We start from the raw sequence: 20,227 nt of genomic DNA on the forward strand, positions 1-20,227 counted from the left end.
AACTGGATTGCTATTCGCCGCCCCTTTTTACTTAGCACCGCACAGGCACATTATATATTTGCCCTTTTCACATTTTCAATAGAAAACTAATTCATAAAAAAAAAACTAAATCCTCTCAACTCATTCAACTTTTCACAAATTCATATTTTACGAAAATGTCGGATTTGGAACGAGATAGAAATCGACAACCTCCGGTAAGTATTTTTTTTTATTAATTTCGGTTTTTTTTTTTAAAAACAATTAAAAAAATAGAAAACGGGATTTCACGTCCCCTCCGGAGGAGGGGACGCCGGAAACCGGCGTCCCCTCTTCCGGAGGGGACGTGAAATCCCACGTTCCCTCCGGAAGAGGGAACGTGGATTTCCCACGTTCCCCCTTCCGGAGGGGACGCCGTTCGTCCCCTCCGGAAGGGCGGACGCCGGAAACGGCGTCCCCCCTTCCGGAGGGGACAGGGGACGCTGGCGTCCCCTCCGGAAGGGAGGACGCCGTTTTCGGCGTCCCCCCTTCCGGAGGGGACGAACGGCGTCCCCTCCGGAAGAGGGGACGCCGGAAACGGCGTCCCCCCTTCCGGAGGGGACGTGGGCGTCCGCGTCCCCTCTTCCGGAGGGGACGCCGGACGTCCGTTCCGGAATTTAATATAATTTATTTTTTTAAAAAAAATAAATAAATTTAAATCTAATTAATTGTTTTTTTAAAATAAAAAACAATAAAATAAATAATTATTTGAAATAAATTAAATAATTTTACAAATTTATTTAATTTAATATATATTATTTCTATAATTTAAATTATTATAATTGCAGGGCAGAAAGCGTATGGGGAAGACGTTTTTGGCCCCAGAATTAGGGGGATCGGGAGCCCGTCACGTTACGACGCGTAAAGTTTCTGCCTCGGCTCGACGGAAGAAACAAGCGCATACTTCTCCCGATGAGGTCCGCATTTCTGTTGAGGATCTTAGAGAGTCTGATGATTTTGTGAGCTCAGAGGACGAGCCAGAGGACGAGCCAGAGGACGAGCCAGAGGACGAGCCAAGTGAAAAAATTTACATTTCTAAACGGAAAAAGGGTGCAGGTGGTCGGTTCGTTGGCGACTCGTCATCAGGTAAATATAATTAAATGATTATAATTAATTTAATAATATTGTTAAAAAATTAAATGTAATTTAATTATGTTTACTGTTACTTTCAGGGTCGAACAGACGACCTGAAGAGGTTGACGTGTGGACCGTTACTGGTCCAGTACCTGGTGGACCCGAGGATGACACTGTTATTCCTAGTTTTCTCGGGCATGTCGCTTCTCGGCTATGGGATGGGGCGGACAGAGGCGTGCTGAAGTGTCAGACTAGACATGGAGCTCTGAAGAAGCTGAGACAGTGGTATGAGACGGCCTCAGAGGAGGTTAAGGTGCTGATAGACGGGACTGAGATATCACATCTCCCGTTTATCATGTTTGATCATCTGGATATCCCGCTCCTTTCTGCATTTGTGGAGCGATGGCAGCCAGATACAAACTCTTTTCACATGCCATTCGGGGAGATGACCATCACATTACATGACGTGTGGCATATTCTTCGGATTCCAGTTGCTGGGGCTATGGTTTCAGGTGCGATATTCTGTTATATTTTTTACATTTAATAATTCTTTAATTACGTGTCATTATTATGTTAGGTAAATTTAATGTTATTTAGAATAAGTTAATTGTTTTAGGTTATTTAATAAAATATTTAGACAAATTAGTTGTTTAATGTGGATTGTGTTTTGGTTTGCCAATTGTAATTTCTTTGCAGGACTTCCCTGAAAAATGGGTGATGCTCATTTTTAGGGGAAGTGCTGCCCAATTTTTTCTAGAAATTTACTGTACCTATTGCGTGATATTAATTTAAATTGCGAAATTATGTTTTCAGGTCAGCCGAACAAGGCTCAGCTGATGGCTTACTGCGTACAGATTTTAGGTATTTCACCAGAGGATCTGGTGAGTAAGACGAGCAAGCATTTTGCCCAGGGAGGTGTGCTGATTGAGTCGATCATCAGCTTATGTAGGCGTGACCGTACTGCAGAGGTGGAGGCAATAGCCTGGATCTGGTTGACGTTAGGTTGCACTCTATTCACTGACAAGAGTGGTCATCGGATTAGACCTGCAACCATATGGGAGGTGCGGGAAGGAGTCACAGATACGAGTACAGTTTCCTGGGGATCAGCTACACTAGCTTATCTCTATCGGCAGCTTGGAATCTCATCGAGAGGAGACTGCTCCGGTTTGACTGGCTGTCTGACACTGCTGCAGACATGGATTTATGAGTACTTTCCATGCTTCCGGCCCCAGCGAGAGCGGTTGTTGATCGAGTCTCATCTTCCTCGAGCTTCTAGCTGGAGTGCTATTGCGTCTGATTGCTCAGCCACCCGACTTCGGTCCTTGCGAGCTCGTTTGGACACGCTGACTGCTGAGGAGGTATGTAAATTTGTTAATCTATTAGTTAAATTTTATTTTATTACGATCGCTATATTTTAATTTTTGTTTTGTAATTTTTTAACAGATCACATGGCTCCCTTTTGGCGGCGAGCCTGCTGCCACCGTAGAGCACACTGCATATTATGGCTGGATAGCGTACCGGGACATTGTCGAGCCGTACATGCCGTCTAGGGTGCTGCGACAGCTGGGTTATGTGCAGACTGTACCTGTGCCAATTTGTCGGCCAATAGGGGCTGTTAGGTCCTGGAAGTCACTCAAGTACTCTGTGGACATGAGTGTGACGATTGCGGTTGACATGTGGAACGCTTTTCCGGTCATGTACAAGCTGCCGTTAATGGGATTTGAGGAAGCCCACGTTATTGCTGGAGGATGCCATCCAGCTTACCTGGACTGGTTCGAGCGCCATTCGCACCCCCGTGTCCTTCCTGGCAGAGATGTTCCACGACGACATCCTCCCCGCAGCAACAACGATTATGTAAGTTTTCATTTTATAATTTAGTGAATATTACATATATTTAACATATTGAATTTACTTGTCTATTTGTGGTATTACAGTGGATGACACTGGTGACCACGAGGTACGAGCATTTCATCCAAAAAGTCAGCACGATTACCGGCCAACATAGACAGCACTGCGAGTTTGACGGCATTCCGGAGTTGGAGACTGAGACGGAGGAGGCCAGCACGGATTTGGAGAGAATCATTGCCGCTTGGCGCATTGCTGACTGAGTGTTGTTAGTATATGTTGTATGTTTATATTATTAGTACTTTTTTCTGATTATGGACTTGTTTTCTTTAGATGTTAGTTTCTAGAGAATTTTTTTATATTATGTACGTGTTTGTTTTTATGCAATTTCATGAACATTTTTAAATATTACGTACTGTGGAGTTCAAAAATATTACACGTATAATAATAAAACACACAATCAGCATAATTACCGAATAAACATTTTACAATCAACTCAATCTGCCATACCTATCAAACTATCCCATTGCTCTCTCCTATTAGCATATAAAGTATGCCAAGACTGAACAGTATGGTCCCTGTGCTGGAACCACAGGGTGGGAATTGGTGGGACAGGAAAATTATCCTGCAAATTCAACCTAACAAAATGTGCGCGTCCACTAATATACAATATCACTATCTCCTTGGATGGTCGTGAGTGAACCTCAGAGGAATGCAAAGGCAGAACAGTAAACGAAGAGAACCGCGTCTGTTGTAGCGTCCCGCCTTGTATGTAAATAACAGCTGCATTGAAGATAGTGGCAATAGGGAACAAGTCATCCAATACCTGCATCCATTTAATAAGTCAGAATATAAATATCATTTTTAAAAAAAAATATAATAACTTTGTGATAAATTTATATAATTCAATTAAATACCTGCATCCAGTAGCTAGGGCCACACTCTCCGCCTTCCCAGCTAATACGTGTAATGGCCGCTTGCAACCCATCAATGAAAATACCCTCGTATCGATAAGGGTGGGCGGAGATTTCGTTTGCAATGTTCATTCTAGTCATTCCCCACATCTTCTCGTCACCATATATGTGGTCTGCCACCACGCGAAATCCACAGTTGCCGTCTCCACGCACGTCCACAAGCTCGTCAACGAATGGTAAAAGGAATCCTGGAATAACCTCCGCATTTTGCAAACCAGCTGCGGGAAATAAAAAAAATATTATTATAAATAACAAGGATACTACTACAGTAGACGTACATAACGAATATTAGTGGATGATAATTACCTGACGCGGATGTACGATTTTTCTGAGCTTTGGAAGATTTAGGACGACCAGGTACACGGTCCTTGTACTCATGACGACTCGGATCCCGCTTCGTTGATTTGCTCCCCTTTGGTCGACCTCTGACATTTGTTTTAACTTCTGGTTCCATGTAGCCTAAGTCTTCGGGGTGAAGTCGCTCTCGAACAATACGAGAAATATCACGCAACACTGAAGGATCCTTAGTCATGACCTCGTCGGCGACCTCGTGAAAATACTGATGTTCCTCAGTCTGAAAACCAGCAAAATCGGGTTGCGCAGATGTGTCCAACCCATCGCCGAGAATAACAAGTTTCGTCCAAAACGGGTGTATACTGTCAAGGCTGATCGGGTTACCTACAAATAACACATATTAGCTTTCAATAACAATATTAATATTTTTAATATTAGTATTCAATGAAAGTGGTGCGTGATACCTGAATCGACCACCGCTCGCAGCTCACATGCACAGGGGATCTGATGTGTTGATCTAACCACACAACCACAGCGATCGTAGACATCGGTACTCAATTCTCGCATACGCCTTAGTTCTTTCGATATTAAATCCAGACAGTAATGCGACACTCTGCATGAGAGCTTGTCAAATGGAAAACCGCGTCGATGTACGCCAATAGTCCGTCTGGAGTCCTCAAGTGTTTTGCTGCAGTAATTTTAAAACATTTATGTTAATAACAATGACAACATAGTTTGTATAAGTACTAATATTACTCGAGAAGAATGTTACCGGATATCTATCAGCTGCGACTGTATAACTTTGTCGACCTTCGTCCAGACTGTGTCCAGAGCACCGGTGCTAGAGTTGAGCCACTGCTTAAGCTGAGCATGTGCGCTCTCGACTCTACATGTGGTGGTGTTTCCAAAATGTAGGACTAAGTCCGTCCAGCAAGATACGAACTTCTCTCTGTGTCCCAGCCAAGTCCCCTCAATGTACTGTATCAACCCTGGAAAACCTTTAAACCGATCTCTGAAGTGCTCCACAACTATGTTATATTGATCAAAACTTGGCGCTCTGATAATTTTCTTCCATGTACTATTCTTGAAAATTTCAGCAAACTCTTGGTTTTTCCCACTAATTCTGTACACTCTATCTTCTACGTCCTTATTTATGTGCCACGTACATAGTAGATGAGAAGAACGTGGGAAAACCTCTGACACTGGTCTCATAAGCCCCAATTCTCGATCAGTAAGAATAGCGCTCGGATGAATATGTTCCCCAATCAAGCACCTGCATTATTGCCCGATGATTTAATAAGTAATTTGAATTTGAATATCATTAAAATATCAAATAACATAATTATAATTAAATACCTCAGTCTCTCCAATACCCATCTGTAGCTCCCTTCAGTCTCATCCTTCATAATTGCATATGCAATTATGAAGTTCTTGTTGCAAGGAGTCATTCCAATAATCTCAAAAAAAGGCAGCTTGTACTTGTTCGTCTTGTACGTGGAGTCCATGCCGATGATCCAGTAGTACGTACGAACTAGTCTCACTGAATCAGGATGAGCCATGAAAATATGGGTCAACACACCTGTATCCTCCTCAGCAAGAGTCCAGTGTACATAATCATTTTGCTGAGCCATGTGATAAAATTGCCCAACCACATCTCTACCCTCAAAGCTAGACTTTCTGAAAGTCTGTCTATAGTTATACACTTGCTTTATTGTAGGGTTGTCAGATGGTATTTTTTCTTTTAAAGCTGCCATGATAGAACACGGCTTCGCTTGTGCCGCACTCATATCTCGCACAATTTCTTTCGCCTCGCCACTCAGCCCACTCATCTGACGGTATCCTTCAGGATACACAGCTAGAGCATGGTTGTGTGTACTCGAAATACCAGGATCTGTAAGTATAAACCATGCAGTCTTTCCTAATTTGACAATAATTTTAAATTTGCACTTACACGCTTTTGTCTTCGTATTTTTCCGTACGAAGGAATCAGAATCTGTGAATGAACCTCTGTAACGCTCACCCCGAGCACATCGTAGAAGCTTCTTTTTCCCCTCGTTCTTATGTGACGAAATGACTAATTCAAATCCAATCTTTATAGCAGTACTCTTAGCCCAAGTAATTGCTTCAACATCACTATCAAACCCATGATCTAGCTTAAACCAATCGCTGTAATCAATTCCATCACCGCCATAATCTTCTAAATCAACCTGCAAAACATAAATACTTACGTTTAACAAATCGAAATAATATGTAATAAAAAGTCGTAATAATATGGAATAAAAAATTACTGTAATTATTAAAAAAATTAATTTCAACGTTTTTTTTAGCATTAATTAATTTCCGGCCGCGACGTTTCGGTCGCGGCCGGAAAAGGGGACGCCGGCGTCCTCTCCAGAGGAGAGGACGCCGGCGTTGGGCGTCCCCTCTAGAGGAGAGGACGTTGAATTTCACGTCCTCTCCTCTGGAGAGGACGGCAAACTCTGGCGTCCCCTCCTCTGGAGAGGACGTGAAATTCAATCGTCCCCCCTAACAAATTTTAAATAAAATTTTAAAATAACTAATTTTTACCTCGGAAAAGCCGGGAAAACTTGTTTCCGACTGTCGGTACTCGTTTCCCGATGAATTATACTCGTTATCCGTCATTTTACTCGACTTTTTTACGTAGTTGTTCGAGTGTGTTCGAATGAGTTGAGAGAACTTTTTTTTTTGAAATTTTGCTAAAGGGTAAAATTGTCCTTCGCCTGTGCGGTGCTAAGTAAAAAGGGGCGGCGAATAGCAATACCCATAACAAATGAGCTTTTCTATAACTAAACTCAAACTCACAAGATGTTGATTTACCAAAACTAATCAAAAACTTATACTAATGGTAATTCAATTAGCGATAACCAACAACACAAACAAACAATCAATGTAAATCGATACACAATAAATAAGAAATAGAAGCAATAGATTGCGAGTAGTCATTTAAAAAGATGATAAAAATTGCGTCGGAATCTGCCATATCGCGCGCGTGATGTTTAAATATGTCAGAGTCCTTCAACGATCTTCTGACATGTGGCGCCATCCATTGAGGTATTCAAATAAGTTTATTGGACTTCCAACCATTACATATATCACGCCCGTGACTCCCTAAGGTCGCACCCATCACAAAACTTCTCAAAAAATTGGTTTGAGCAACCTTAAGTTGCGCCCGTGAATCATCAATGTCGCGCTTTACTACAATGTCACGCCCGTGACACATATAAGTCGCGCCCTCGATTTTGCTACTAGCCAGAAATTAGGAATTCAAAAAAATTGGTTTTCTCTAGAAGACTCTGAATCGATCCACGAGTATTTTAATATCTTTTTACATACTATTAAACAATATTATAAGTTTTAAATTGTTTTATTATCTTTTTGCAATATGATTACTTGAGAAATGATGATTAACAAATGAAAAAAAAATTAAAACTTATAATATTGTTTGCATGTTGTGCATAGTAAAAGGTTTAATCACGATAAAAAGACCAAAATGGCTATAAAAGGAACATAATTTATCAAAACGGGTTATATTTGCAAATTTTTGAAAGGTTTAGTCATAACTGACAAAAATCGCAAAGGTTTCATATTTTTTTGAGGGTCTGGCCTTTGATTTTTGATTACTTTTGTTTTTTATATTTTACAATATTTTAAAAATATTTTATGAAAAGTATATTAATATTTTTAAGATATCATATATTTACTTTAGACAAAAGTACCCCATTTATCATATCTTTAAATTTATTTACAAAAGTAATGTAAATTTTTAAAATTATACTTTTAACTTTATTATAATTTTTATTTACAAAAATACTATTAAAATAAATACACCTGAAAAACACCATCAGAGTCTTGCTAAACTATTTCCAGTAGCCGAAATTTTATCGAAATTTTTTCTTTCTGGTGGCGGTCAACAGTGGCCAATAGCTCGGCAACAATAGTCAACAACGTGGTAGACACATGTTATGTGCCTGTTGATCAGTGAACTGTTGATCTTTATTGACTTTTTATCTTGGTATTTTTTGTTTTCTATTCAATATTTTTAATATTTTTAACAGTATTTTGGGTGTTTAAATTTTTTGAGTGTTATTTGCTGTTTTTTTATATATGTTACAATGTTTTTAAGTATAATTTTATTTTTTTATAAATATCTTTTTGTACTTCAAAAAATTTCAAAACCTTACTGGGTATTTTGTGAATATTTTGTTTTTGGGTATTTTTATAAAAATCCCTTTAAGTTAGCATTTATATAATTTGATTACATTTTGGAAAAATTTAATATTATTAGAAAAAGGGTTAATGCCAATAAAATACTAAATTTTTGCGGGTTTCATCAGTTATAAGCAAATATTTCAAAAACAGCTAGTTTAGTCCATTTGGATATTTGAAACCTTTTCTAGCTATCCACCAATTTTAATTGATTTCGCAAGAAAAGATTTCAAATATCCCTTATCATTTGAAATCAGTTAATTTAGCCCATTCACAAATGACAAATATTTCAGTTTTATTCACAAATGGCTAAAAAATGTTTCAAATATCCGCTAAAAGTTAAACTAGCCGATTTTAAAAAATTTGATTTAACTGACAAAACTCGCAAATATTAGATATTTTATTGAAATTAACCTTTAAAAGAATGAAAACATTTCAATTTAAGTTATTAAAAACTATTTTCTCTCATCTCTTTGTTATCTAAGCAACACATACTATATAGTTCTTTCTTCTAAAACACATCAATTTTAAAAAAACAAATTCTGTTATTCTTAAAAGCAAAATTTAGGAGGTGTTAGATAACTCAAATTATTATTTAAATTAATATATTAAAAATTTAATTGTTTTAAGTTAGTTTGATAATTCAAAAATGTTTAACTTAACTTATTCAACTAAGTCAAGAATCACTTAAAATTATAAGTCAAAATATGTGACTTATTGTTTTTACTGAACACATGAAATTATAAAATATTAATTTTATTATAGAATAATTTTTATATTTTTATTATTTTCAATTATTGTCTACCAATAAAAATATTTTATATCACATGTATTAATGTTTTTTATTTTCTTGAATATCATAATGAATATATGTACTTCAATCAACACTTAAAATTATAAATAATCATATTATTTTATTATAAATATTTTATTCTCTATCTTTATTTTTTAAAAATCTATATGACATTTATTTAATATTGTCGCTCTTATATATTAGTTGGACCTCTGTTTGTAACACACAATATTTTTTATAAGATTTAAACAACTTTTTAAAGTTTTAAAAATTAATATTTTATTTTAAAAACTCATTTTCAAAGTAAAAAATGACATTATTATAATCTTTAAGGACTAATTATCAACATATGCAAATAAATTTTATGATATTTATTTCTGATATATGTTATGTTTTTTTATATATTATTTATTTTAAAAGATTAAATAACATATAATCTATATCTAATCATTTATTTTTAAAATAATCAATGTTCAAAATTTTAATATGTCAATATAATAATTTTCAGTAATTACAATTATCAAATAGATTTATTTAATTGAACATTTAAAAAATCAACAATTATTATTTTAGCCCTTATAATTCAGTATTTAATTTTCAGCACTTAATTTTTAATTTTATTTCGAACCTCTTTCGTATAATAGAAAATACGAGTATAAGGAAAAATCGATCAGTGTTCGGAAAATCTGTCAATCAATCGACCATACCAAATTAATCAGAGAACTTAACAATTGGTTCGGTTCGAAAGAAAAAAAAAGTTAAAAATTAGACTGGAATTTTGCAAGTTTCGATCGATATGATTAAAATTTTGACAATTAAATTAGTTCTTTAAAAAAAATAGTAATACTATTGGATGGTGGTTGAACCGAGGTGATGGCCCATTTTGATTTTGTGACCCGGTTGGTTTTGAAACTCTGCCACCGACGCTAATGAATGACGACAAATTTCTCACCGACGCCTTAGACACTTCATATCCATACCCTTCCCGGCTGTATATTCTCTGGCTTCATTTTTTTAGCAGGTGGTGAAGCTCATTTAATACTCTAACTTGCTCAAGCAATAACAAAATATACTATTATTTTAGTTAAATGACTATAGAATTTTGTCGGCTTAATTCCTTAAAAAACCCCCACCTTGCACTTTTTTTTCGTTTATACCCTGACCTTGTAAAAACACCATTTGTACCCAATTTTGGATTTTTATGTTTTATCTCTACCCAAGAGCATTAAATTGTACTTTTTCCATTTGGAAAAGAGTTTAAAACATACTTTTTTCTATTTTAAAATATACAAATAAATCCTTAAACTTAAAAAATAATCAAATACATCCAAATAATTAATTAATTTTTTTTAATTTGATAAAATAATAAAAAATTATTATTATTTTTAATTTTTTGTCGGAAATATTTTAAAAAAAAATTAAAAAAAAACTCGAAATATTTTTTAAAAAAATTAAAAAAAATTTTTTTTTTTAAATTTTTTGAAAAAGATGGTGTTTTTGTATTATTAATAATATTAATATTTAATTAGTATATAAGTTAAAAATGAAGGATTGTTTTAAACTTTTTTTCAAATGAAAAGAGTACAATTTAATGCTTTTGGGTAGAGATGAAACATAAAAACTCAAAATTGGGTACAAATGGTGTTTTTACAAGGTCAGGGTATAAACGAAAAAAAAATGCAAGGTGGGGGTTTTTTAAGGAATTAAGCCAATTTTGTCTAAACTAGTAAAAAATTATGTATCTTTTATTTTTCTTAGATGATTTTATTTGTTTGTATGATAAAATTATTCGACCTATTATATCTGATAGAGTTTGCACTTTGCACTCTAATTTTCAATTTAATCAGTTGTATATCAGCATGGCACATGATAATATTTTTTATTTTAATTTTTAAAGTAATCTAATTTCATTTTCATTTAAAAAGTAATATTACTTGGTTAGATAATCATTGAACAAAGGATCACTTTACCCCCTGAACTTGGCACAAAGTATCAAAAACGTCCAAATTAGCAAAACCGGATCACTTTTACCCCGAACTTATCAAAACCGGCTCAAAAACCTCCCTATGCTGACGTGGCACCTTAATTGGAGAGTGAGGTTTATAAATATCATAATTTACTCTAATTAAACTCTTAATCATAATTAAACACTAATTACTACAGGGACCTTTTTGAACTTTTTTGAAAAAACTTAAATTTTTTTTGATTTCCGGCGAGGAGGAGCTCCTCTACCTCGCCGGACCGGCCTGAGAACGAAAATTTTTTAAATTTTTTTTTTGTTAAAAATGGATTATATGGGGTTAATTTAATATATAAAATTTTAAAATTAAGAGGACTAAATTGTATTTTTTAAATTATTAGGTATTAATTTAAAATATTAAACAAAAATTAGGATCATTTTAAACTTTTTAACATTAAATAACCACCTTGGAATACAAAACCACCATCAAATCCGGAGAGTGTATTTCACTCTCTTAGGTGAGAGTGGGGAGGGGTGTTTTTGTACCAAATTTGACAAGTTCAGGGTAAAAGTGACCCTGTTTTGCTAATTTGGACGTTTTTGATACTTTGTGCCAAGTTCAGGGGGTAAAGTGATCCTTCGTTCGATAATCATTAATAGTTCTACTTTTATAATAAAAATAAGGTAAAAACTATAAAAAAATTCTCATAGTTTTCCTGAAAATACAAAACGACCCTTAAACGTTTAGGGTACAAATAAGTCCTCATTGTTTTAAAAATGAACTGATGGAAATCGAACTCAAGAATAAGATAATGAACCGAGTCGTATAGGATCTGCTCTCTAGAGCGAATCCAAGAATTTGTCTGAAGCTAGCTGTGTCCAAGTCATAGAGTACTCGCTGTAACTAAACACTATTCAAGAGGATTCGCCCGAATCCCTAGAAAGACCAAATTTCATAGGATTCGGTAAATTTCGAAATCACATTTAAAGCGCGTTGCCAACAACTATGATTACATGAGAAATGATATAAAAATTCTAGAAGACCAGATCTTGCGGAATCACTTTCTTACTGAGAAACACATTTCTTTCTATGAAGATAATCCTATTTAGAAGACATTCCTAAATAGGACTTTTGTTGAAACTGAATCTTTTTCCTATTCAGATTCATACATCTAATTAATAAGTATCTTCTTCCTATTCTAACTCTAAAAGGTATTCATGATGCTCATTATATAAAGGACTTGAGTTATGTCTACCACAAAATTACATTCATTACAACTCTCTTAAACTCAAAGACTGATTTAAGTATCAGAGCGCTAACCGGACAACCACCGCCTGATAAGACATCTACTCTGTTTCAAGTTCAAAGACTCAGTTGAGAAGGCAGACTCCATTAATTGGCCACGTCTATGGGAAAAACTTGATAACTTCAAAAAATCGACAGAGCTTTTTTGAACTTAACAAATTTATTGACGGAATGAATTCTGACGGATCAAACCTGAAGAACAAACAACCAATAGATTCAAAGGATTTGAAAATCATGCCCCCTCAGGCCCTGAATACCGGAGCCAACGCCTTTACCACTTTCAACATCACCGGAGTTGACGCTGTTAATGTCACCGGAGGGACCTCAACCATAGCAGGGAGTTCAAGTTTGAACCCCCTAATTCAACACCACAATACCAGACACAACATATTAGGGGAACCAATCCAATTGTCTTCCCTAATCTAGACGGAGTTGATGAACGAACTCCGACGATAGTTTTTCCAGAAATCTACCACCACATGCTGAAGAAGATGCTAGAAATATATAAAATTGCGGAAGAAGCCAGAGACTCTCTAAACGCACATGTAGAAAGCATAAACTTACAAAGAGCTCAATTCACAACCTCGCCTCCTAATCGCCACAGGCAAAGAGTGGAAATGCAAGGAAGGAATTTGGAAGGAAGGAATTCAAAAGTTTGAGAAAATGAAGAAGGAACTGAAAAACAAAGAAGGGTCTAAGAGGTCAGGCAAAACGTGATTTGATAATTTTCCTAGCTACATTTTATCTTATTTTATATCAAAATAACCTTTTTTTCATCTAGGGACTCACTTACTCGAACATAATTTTTTCTTCATATCCGCATCTCTTTTTCCCTCTCTTTTTCTTTCAAATCTCTACTTACCTCTTTTAAAATCTCTCTTTAAAAAAAACTGCCTTTTAGATCTACAAGCATAAAAGAATTGTCATTCTTTCGGTAGTTATCTTGTTGTCGTCACGGTGGTTTTCTCGTCGTCCTTTGTTTGCTGATTTTTTCGACGTCGTTTTTTCTTCCGGTGATATTCTAGACGTCTTCTTTTTTTCAATGATATTTTTGACGTTGTCATTTTTCCGCTTGTTTTCTCGACGTTGTCTTTCTTTCGTTGATTTCCTCGACACCATCTTTTAGATTTTTTGTGATTTTTTAGATTGTTTTTACACAGATTTTTATAAATCTATTATTTTCTTGTTAATATAATTGTTTTCTTGTTCATATAAGTGTTCTTTTATTTTGATGCTACTAATTTCGTACACAACGAATTGATTTAAGTTTTTATGATAGTTTTGTGGTGTTTTCGCTACTAATTTCGCATACAGCGAATTGATATATGTTCTTACGGTTTTACACTAAAAAATCCATATAATAAATCATAAAAACACTATAAATACATGCATTGTAAAAAAAAAACACTATAAAAACACTATAAAAGAATACCACCAGAAATACAAAAAAAATAAAAAAAATCTATATAAAAGACATAACGTGAAAAGATAAAAAAAAATATTTTTGAATTAAAAAAACTAAACAAGGGGCCCAGAATTTAGGTAACGCGGTAAACAAGATTAAAAATAAGGTATTGTGAAAATTTTCTTTAAAATTCGCTAGTGAGGTCTAACTCAAGTGGCTAACGCGCTCCAATACATTTTTGAGATCTCGGTTTGGAGTCTCAGTAGAATCAGTGGTTTAAGGTCAATTTTAAAAATAGAAGTTTAACAATTAACTACTAACGTAATTAGATTCTACAACTCTAAAAAAAAATTATAACTCAATTTATAAATTTAAAATAATAATTTTAATTTAGTGAATTATTTTTGTTTGTTTTTTGTTTATCGCCTTGATATGAAATTTTCATTCAATATAAAATTCGAACAATCATCTATTTTACAATTTGTATTTTAAGTTTTAACTAATTGACTCGTAATCTTTATAATTAAATAATTTAATTGAAAATTTAAAATGATAAATACTTTTTTCTCTTAAATTCTATTATAGATTTATTTTATTATTTAAGTTGGAGTTTACATATTCATCAAAAATAAAAGTTTTGAGTTTACATTGAATAATTAATTATTATACATCAGTAGATGACTATGAAATTCAATTTCAAATTAGTAGTAAATTGAAAATTAGAAAATATCACTTTTAAATTAAATAAATTGAATTTACTATTGTTAAGTTTAATAAATTTATAATTTTTTTTATATTAAAAATAAATTTAAAAATTAAAATTAAAATTAAAATTTATTTTAGTTAATTGATTCAATTGACTTACACCAAAATTTATGAAAAAAATGATTCATTAACGGAATTAAAAATAGAAACATCATTTGATTTTCAAATAGAAGATGTAAAAGTGTGAATTACGACATATATGAAGAGCATGTGAATAGTCTGTTCTATTATTTATGTTTGAGCGTTTTATAATTTTTTTCTTGTTTTACTAAAAAACAAAAAAAATATTAAAATAAAAAAATATATAAATATATAAATTTGTGCGAATGAATTAATTTTGTAAGACCCATATATATATATATAAATACATGATCAAAATGGACACACACATATACTCATTAAAATCTGAAAAAAGGATAGGCTTAATACATCTGCGTGTCCCTGCACTTTTTTCTTTTTGCACATAAGGTCCCTGCACTAATATACCCCATCATTAAATCCCCACACTTTAACTTCCCTCATCCTAAGGTCCCTCTGTTAACCTTCTGTTAGCGCGTGTGCCGTTAATGAGAGTAGAATTCATTTTTGTAGTTTGATATATACAAATAAGGTCCCTACACTTTAAATTTTAGGTCCCTGCATTTTTAATTTATACAAATAAGATCCCTGCACTTTGATTTTATAGAAATGAAGTCCCTATAATTGTTTTCATAAAATAAAAAAAATATTTTAATATATATAGTTTAAAAATTATATAATTTTTTTAATTAATAATATAAGATGTTAATGCAATTTAATTATCTTTTTATAATGTTTAAATTAACAATAAGAATATAAATTAAATTAATAAAAATATTATAATTTTTTATTTTTTATTTTTTTAGATTATATTAACGATCACTTCATAAAAATAAATATAATTTAGATATTAGAGTATATATCGTAAATGAGATCCTTACTCGAAATATATTCAAAATTAATTTTAAATTTTTTTGAAGGCAACTTAGATAAAATTAATATTAGAATTCCATTTAGACTTTTGTCTTATATGTCTCCTCTAGAAAATAAAGTAGCCAGCTTTGTCTTGTAAGTTCATAAAACACACTCAAATTCAAAATTGACATATATGAGGATCGACGTCTGTTTACACCTGTAAGTGCAATGTTGTTATATTATTTAAAAAAATAAAAAAAATATTGGTATAAAATATCATTTTAATATTTTAATAAAAAAAATAGTAAAATTAATTTTATTTATGTGACTTAATATTTACTTTTAAAAAGTAGAAAGTCTACTTCACTTTTATTTCTTAACATGATAAAAAATTAATTAATTTTATTTTTTATTTAAAGCTAAGTAATAATAATTTAGAAATTTAATAAATTATATTAACGATCATTTTATCAAAATATAAATATGATTTAAATATTAGAGTATGTTTCGTGAATGAGTTCCTTACTCAATTAATATTCAAAATTAGTTTAAAAAAATTTAAAGGTGACATAAAAAATTATTATTAAGAAATTAGAAATTTATTCAGACTTTCGCTTGATATGTCTCCTCTATAAATGGAAGTAGACTTTTTCGCATTATCATATTTACATTGACCTTACAAACAGAAGCATCATATAAGGATATTAAACACACTAGATCACTGAACTTATCTGTTATTACAGAAAGAGTACTAGACTTCATTTTGTCACAAAAAGGTCACTGAGTTATACCTTTTATTACAACGGGAGGTCACTACGGCGGATTCGGTCAATTTTTTTTTACAAAAAGGTCACTAAACTTATCGTGAATTACAAAAAGGTCATTGAGTTATATTCCTATTTGTAATTCCGGCTTGCCACATAAGCAAAAACGGTGTGTTTTAGTGTCAAAACGGTGCGTTTTATATGAGTGACATGTCGTTGTAACAAAATGTATAGTTTAGTGTCTTTTTGTAACAAAATGAAGTTTAGTACCCTTTCTGTAACTACAAGTAAGTTTAGTGACTTGGAGTGTTTAATATCCCATCATATAAACATCTACGCAAACACTAGTAATCCATACAAAATACACGGGCTTATCATTTCCGTATCCCGTACGTACTAGCCCGACACATACAAGTGTTTAAGATCACATCACGGGCATCCACTTTCGTGGTACAAAACATCATAACGTACGTAGCCTACAAATACATATGTACAAGGCAGAAAGTATAAATAAACATCATGTCACATTGTTGTATTGGCTACGACTCGGTCAGGCATTACACTACTGCAACAACTATGGAAGTCGGGAAATGTACATGTCAAAATCAACTTCCGGGTCAAAAAGATGGACTTCTAGTCAAGTTCAGAGTCTAGGTACGTGAAAACATTTAAATCAACGGGGCCAGTTTAAGCTGAGTGAGATATACATTACTAGCGGTATTATAAAAATAACATCGCATTTCAAACAAGCATAAACCAAAATACAATTTTACGCATCAAGTATTTGATTCCGGAGAAAACCTTAGTCTTAACACAATTCCCGAACTAGGTACATCCCTGGTTTCTTATTGAGATTACTGCTTTCTCAAGTCCTTTTTGATAAGGTCCCGAAATAGTTCAACCGAGTTCAACCTATACTAAGTGGTACAGTCCCGAGATAGTTCCACCGAGTTCAACCCGTACTGTTACTCATATCCAAACGAATTGAGGTGAGTCCCAAGATAGTTCCACCGAGTTTAACTCCCGAGACACAGGTCCCAAGATAGTTCTACTGAGTTCAGGCTCGTGTCTCATTCAAACAAGTTAGTCTATTTTTATTTTCTAAGACTGACTTGACACTGGTGATTACACAGCCTATTGACACCCAATAAATAGTTGTTTCCTCGGATGGCAAATCATATTCACGAACAATACAAAAAAATCACAAGACAACATAAAATATGCAAGTTTGTTTATTCACAAAACAATCAATCTATATACATCTCATTTATCAATTCATACAATCGATCGATACATATTTAATTGCCAATGCATTAATCAGTACAATTACAATTTATACATATACATATATATATATATATATATATATATATATATATATATATACCTTTAGCTATAAACTAATTATATGTCGTGTATCTCACAGTAGAATAATCATTTAATTGATACAATTTCAAATCACGATAAATTATTGTATAAGCGATGCACTTTATGAATTTCATACAAAATATTTACTAACATATATATAGCGTAATAATACGCGAGTATAGTATACTCACAACCTGTTATCCAAATATTCACGATAATCTTACGTTGTCCGAACCCCTGTAAGTCAACACCGTCAATCTTGTAGTTCGTCGATACATATGTTACAAATACAATTCAAATACGTTTAGTTTTATAAATGTAAACCATATATTAGAATCCTAAGTTTCAAACTTAGGTCGACGTATTTGTTTTCCTAATACATTCCTTTAACTTGATAACTTTTCTTATATCGCAAACTTACCAATTTGACAACCATTCTTTAAAATCAACAACATATTTAACATTTTAAATAGGTCTAGCTCAATCTCGATAAATCCTTATCATTTTTCAATGGTTTATTAAAACCAAACATCATTTACTTAACCATTTTACATTATCATTTCCTTAATCCAAACAATCGATTTCAAAAACTGTTTTACGTTCGAATCGATACTGGTTTCGTTGAGTTACGTTTAAACAATAACAAAATGCATTCGAACCACGGGGGAAGGGGTGGCTCGGTCCCCTTAATTTCCTCGATGCCCTCCCCTATTTTGGCAAGGGGTGGGACTGCTTTGGGTCAGCTCTGGTGCGTCGTACTAGAGCTGCCAAAGCTCAGCTCCATCGTGCCGTATTTGGCACGGTGTAGCGTGTGCTGGAAGCAGTTCTAGCAGGTCCGTCCATGAACACCTCTGACTAGCCATTATACCCCTAACAAAAACCTATCATCGGTCACAACTCTCACATCTCACATCAAACAATCCATTCTCAGCATAAACAAACCAATACATGTTATAAACCATCAATTCTTAGCTTTTAATCATCATCACCATTTATTATCCAAAAACAACAACTGAAGCTCAGAAACCCAAACTATGAGACGAGTTTATTACCCTGAGATGATGAAATGGATCATTAGAGGATTCCCCGCTCGTTCCATGGCTGCAAAAATGAAGAAGTTATGTTTATTTCAAATTTTTGCGTGCTACTTGAATCAAAGGAAGAAGATGACCGAGAGTTGAGTATGATATGTTTGTTGATTTAAATCAAATGCAATTGATTTATATATTATTAGAAAATAGTCCAATTTGGTCCTTGAAGAAATCAACTCAAACCGTTTTGATTTCATACTTATATTTTGTCCAATTTCGTCCTCCGATCACTTAATCTTTTTGCTCGATAAATTTTGTATTATTCATATCCAAATAAATAATACCACCTCGATATATCATTATTTTATTTTCGATAATTTATTTTTATAAATTTTAGTAAAAAACGCTCAATTTTCAATTTGAGTTGAAACGCTTATTTTCTTACTTTCTTTGTCCGTATTTGGCTTTACTAAATACCGATATCCAAATTATCGATATTATATTTATAAATACTAATTTCCGTCAATAATATATTTAATTTGTATTTTCCGGAAATTAAAATATTATTTTCTAATTTTGGGACTTAAACGTATTTTATTCCAATTTTTCCTTATATCTTCTTTTAATCCCGTTTCCACTTCTTTCATGGATTTCTAATATTGAAATTATCTTATTAGAACTCCAATAGCGGCCTTTTGGCTCCTCTTTATTTAATTCTTTCGATAAAAAAGTTCTCATCCCCTATGGCCGGTCCTAATCACTTTCTAAGACTTTGGATCGTGAACATAACAAGCAGAAGAAGAAAAGGAAACTAAGCAACCATTATCACAAATTTGACCAACATACGCAAGATTTAAAGTCGGACTAGAAATATGATAAACATTGGATAAGGACATAGAAGGTGTAATAATCAAACCAACACCTTGCAAGGGCATAGGTGTACCACTTGCACTCATAACAGGAATTGGAACCTTACGAGTTAGAGAAATAAAAGATGAGAAATTAGGTGACATATGATTCAAAGCACCAGAATCTAAATTCAGGAGAAAGAAGATATATCTGACGAACTAGCTTACAAACCTATTTGAGATGAAGCTAACATGACATGTGGCAGAGATGCAAGAAACTGCTGAAATTGCTCAATCATTAATGGATCTAAAGAAGAGGTTGCCAGTGCATTGTGAGGGCGAGGAAGAATAGGAGGTCTATCAGAGGAGCCGGTGGTCGATAGCACCACTGATGAGACTGCTGATGGGGCTGTTACTGAGCATACTGTTGCTTTCCTTTACCCAACTTTGGAGATTGTGATTTTCAATGACCTTTCTGCTTAAAGAAACCACATTCATCACAAGCAACAGTTCCATAAGGTATGAATGGAGAATTGAAATTTGGTCGTGGAGGCATGGCAAAGACTGATGGATTAGAGACTGCAGAAACTTGCTTTACAACAGAAGGCTTAAGACGAATTTCTTA

General features: G+C 33.6%; 3 protein-coding genes across 4 annotated transcripts; 1 reads left to right on the plus strand and 2 right to left on the minus strand.

Moving 5' to 3' along the window:
• Positions 1–94: 94 nt before the first annotated feature.
• LOC126679737 (protein MAINTENANCE OF MERISTEMS-like) lies at positions 95–3,345 on the plus strand. 2 transcript variants are annotated; one of them, XM_050374706.1, is made up of 6 exons: positions 95–194; positions 804–1,101; positions 1,188–1,601; positions 1,903–2,447; positions 2,533–2,943; positions 3,024–3,345. In XM_050374706.1, the coding sequence occupies exons 1-6, from the start codon at positions 156–158 to the stop codon at positions 3,195–3,197; spliced, it is 1,881 nt and encodes a 626-aa protein (XP_050230663.1). In that variant the 5' UTR covers positions 95–155; the 3' UTR covers positions 3,198–3,345. The 2 variants fall into 2 exon arrangements, with proteins under 2 accessions (XP_050230663.1, XP_050230664.1); XM_050374707.2 differs by having other exon boundaries at positions 108–194; positions 809–1,101.
• A 19-nt stretch (positions 3,346–3,364) lies between these two features.
• LOC126679738 (uncharacterized) lies at positions 3,365–5,724 on the minus strand. The gene is made up of 6 exons (XM_050374708.2): positions 5,559–5,724; positions 4,975–5,475; positions 4,667–4,890; positions 4,215–4,586; positions 3,852–4,126; positions 3,365–3,760 (listed from the first exon to the last, which is right to left on the minus strand). The coding sequence occupies exons 1-6, from the start codon at positions 5,705–5,707 to the stop codon at positions 3,431–3,433; spliced, it is 1,851 nt and encodes a 616-aa protein (XP_050230665.1). The 5' UTR covers positions 5,708–5,724; the 3' UTR covers positions 3,365–3,430.
• A 9-nt stretch (positions 5,725–5,733) lies between these two features.
• LOC126681581 (uncharacterized) lies at positions 5,734–6,845 on the minus strand. Its single transcript, XM_050377128.2, has 3 exons — positions 6,771–6,845; positions 5,782–6,409; positions 5,734–5,738 (listed from the first exon to the last, which is right to left on the minus strand). Exons 1-3 carry the CDS (start codon positions 6,843–6,845, stop codon positions 5,734–5,736), a joined length of 708 nt encoding a protein of 235 aa, XP_050233085.1.
• Between the last annotated feature and the right edge of the window lie 13,382 nt (positions 6,846–20,227).

This window comes from Mercurialis annua, linkage group LG5 (genome assembly GCF_937616625.2).
Source record: "Mercurialis annua linkage group LG5, ddMerAnnu1.2, whole genome shotgun sequence".
NCBI lineage: Eukaryota > Viridiplantae > Streptophyta > Magnoliopsida > Malpighiales > Euphorbiaceae > Mercurialis > Mercurialis annua.

What these genes read in the sequence shown, in the direction of transcription:
- LOC126679737 (XM_050374706.1), top strand. Translation starts at nt 156, where the DNA reads ATGTCGGATTTGGAACGAGATAGAAATCGACAACCTCCG. An exon ending in ACACGCTGACTGCTGAGGAG is followed by an intron (nt 2,448 to 2,532) that starts GTATGTAAATTT and finishes ATTTTTTAACAG; the next exon opens with ATCACATGGCTCCCTTTTGG. An exon ending in CCCGCAGCAACAACGATTAT is followed by an intron (nt 2,944 to 3,023) that starts GTAAGTTTTCAT and finishes GTGGTATTACAG; the next exon opens with TGGATGACACTGGTGACCAC.
- LOC126679738 (XM_050374708.2), bottom strand. Translation starts at nt 5,707, where the DNA reads ATGGACTCCACGTACAAGACGAACAAGTACAAGCTGCCTTTTTTTGAG. An exon ending in TCGCAGCTGATAGATATCCG is followed by an intron (nt 4,891 to 4,974) that starts GTAACATTCTTC and finishes AAATTACTGCAG; the next exon opens with CAAAACACTTGAGGACTCCA. An exon ending in AAATCGTACATCCGCGTCAG is followed by an intron (nt 4,127 to 4,214) that starts GTAATTATCATC and finishes TATTTCCCGCAG; the next exon opens with CTGGTTTGCAAAATGCGGAG.
- LOC126681581 (XM_050377128.2), bottom strand. Translation starts at nt 6,845, where the DNA reads ATGACGGATAACGAGTATAATTCATCGGGAAACGAGTACCGACAGTCG. An exon ending in GTTTTCCCGGCTTTTCCGAG is followed by an intron (nt 6,410 to 6,770) that starts GTAAAAATTAGT and finishes TATGTTTTGCAG; the next exon opens with GTTGATTTAGAAGATTATGG.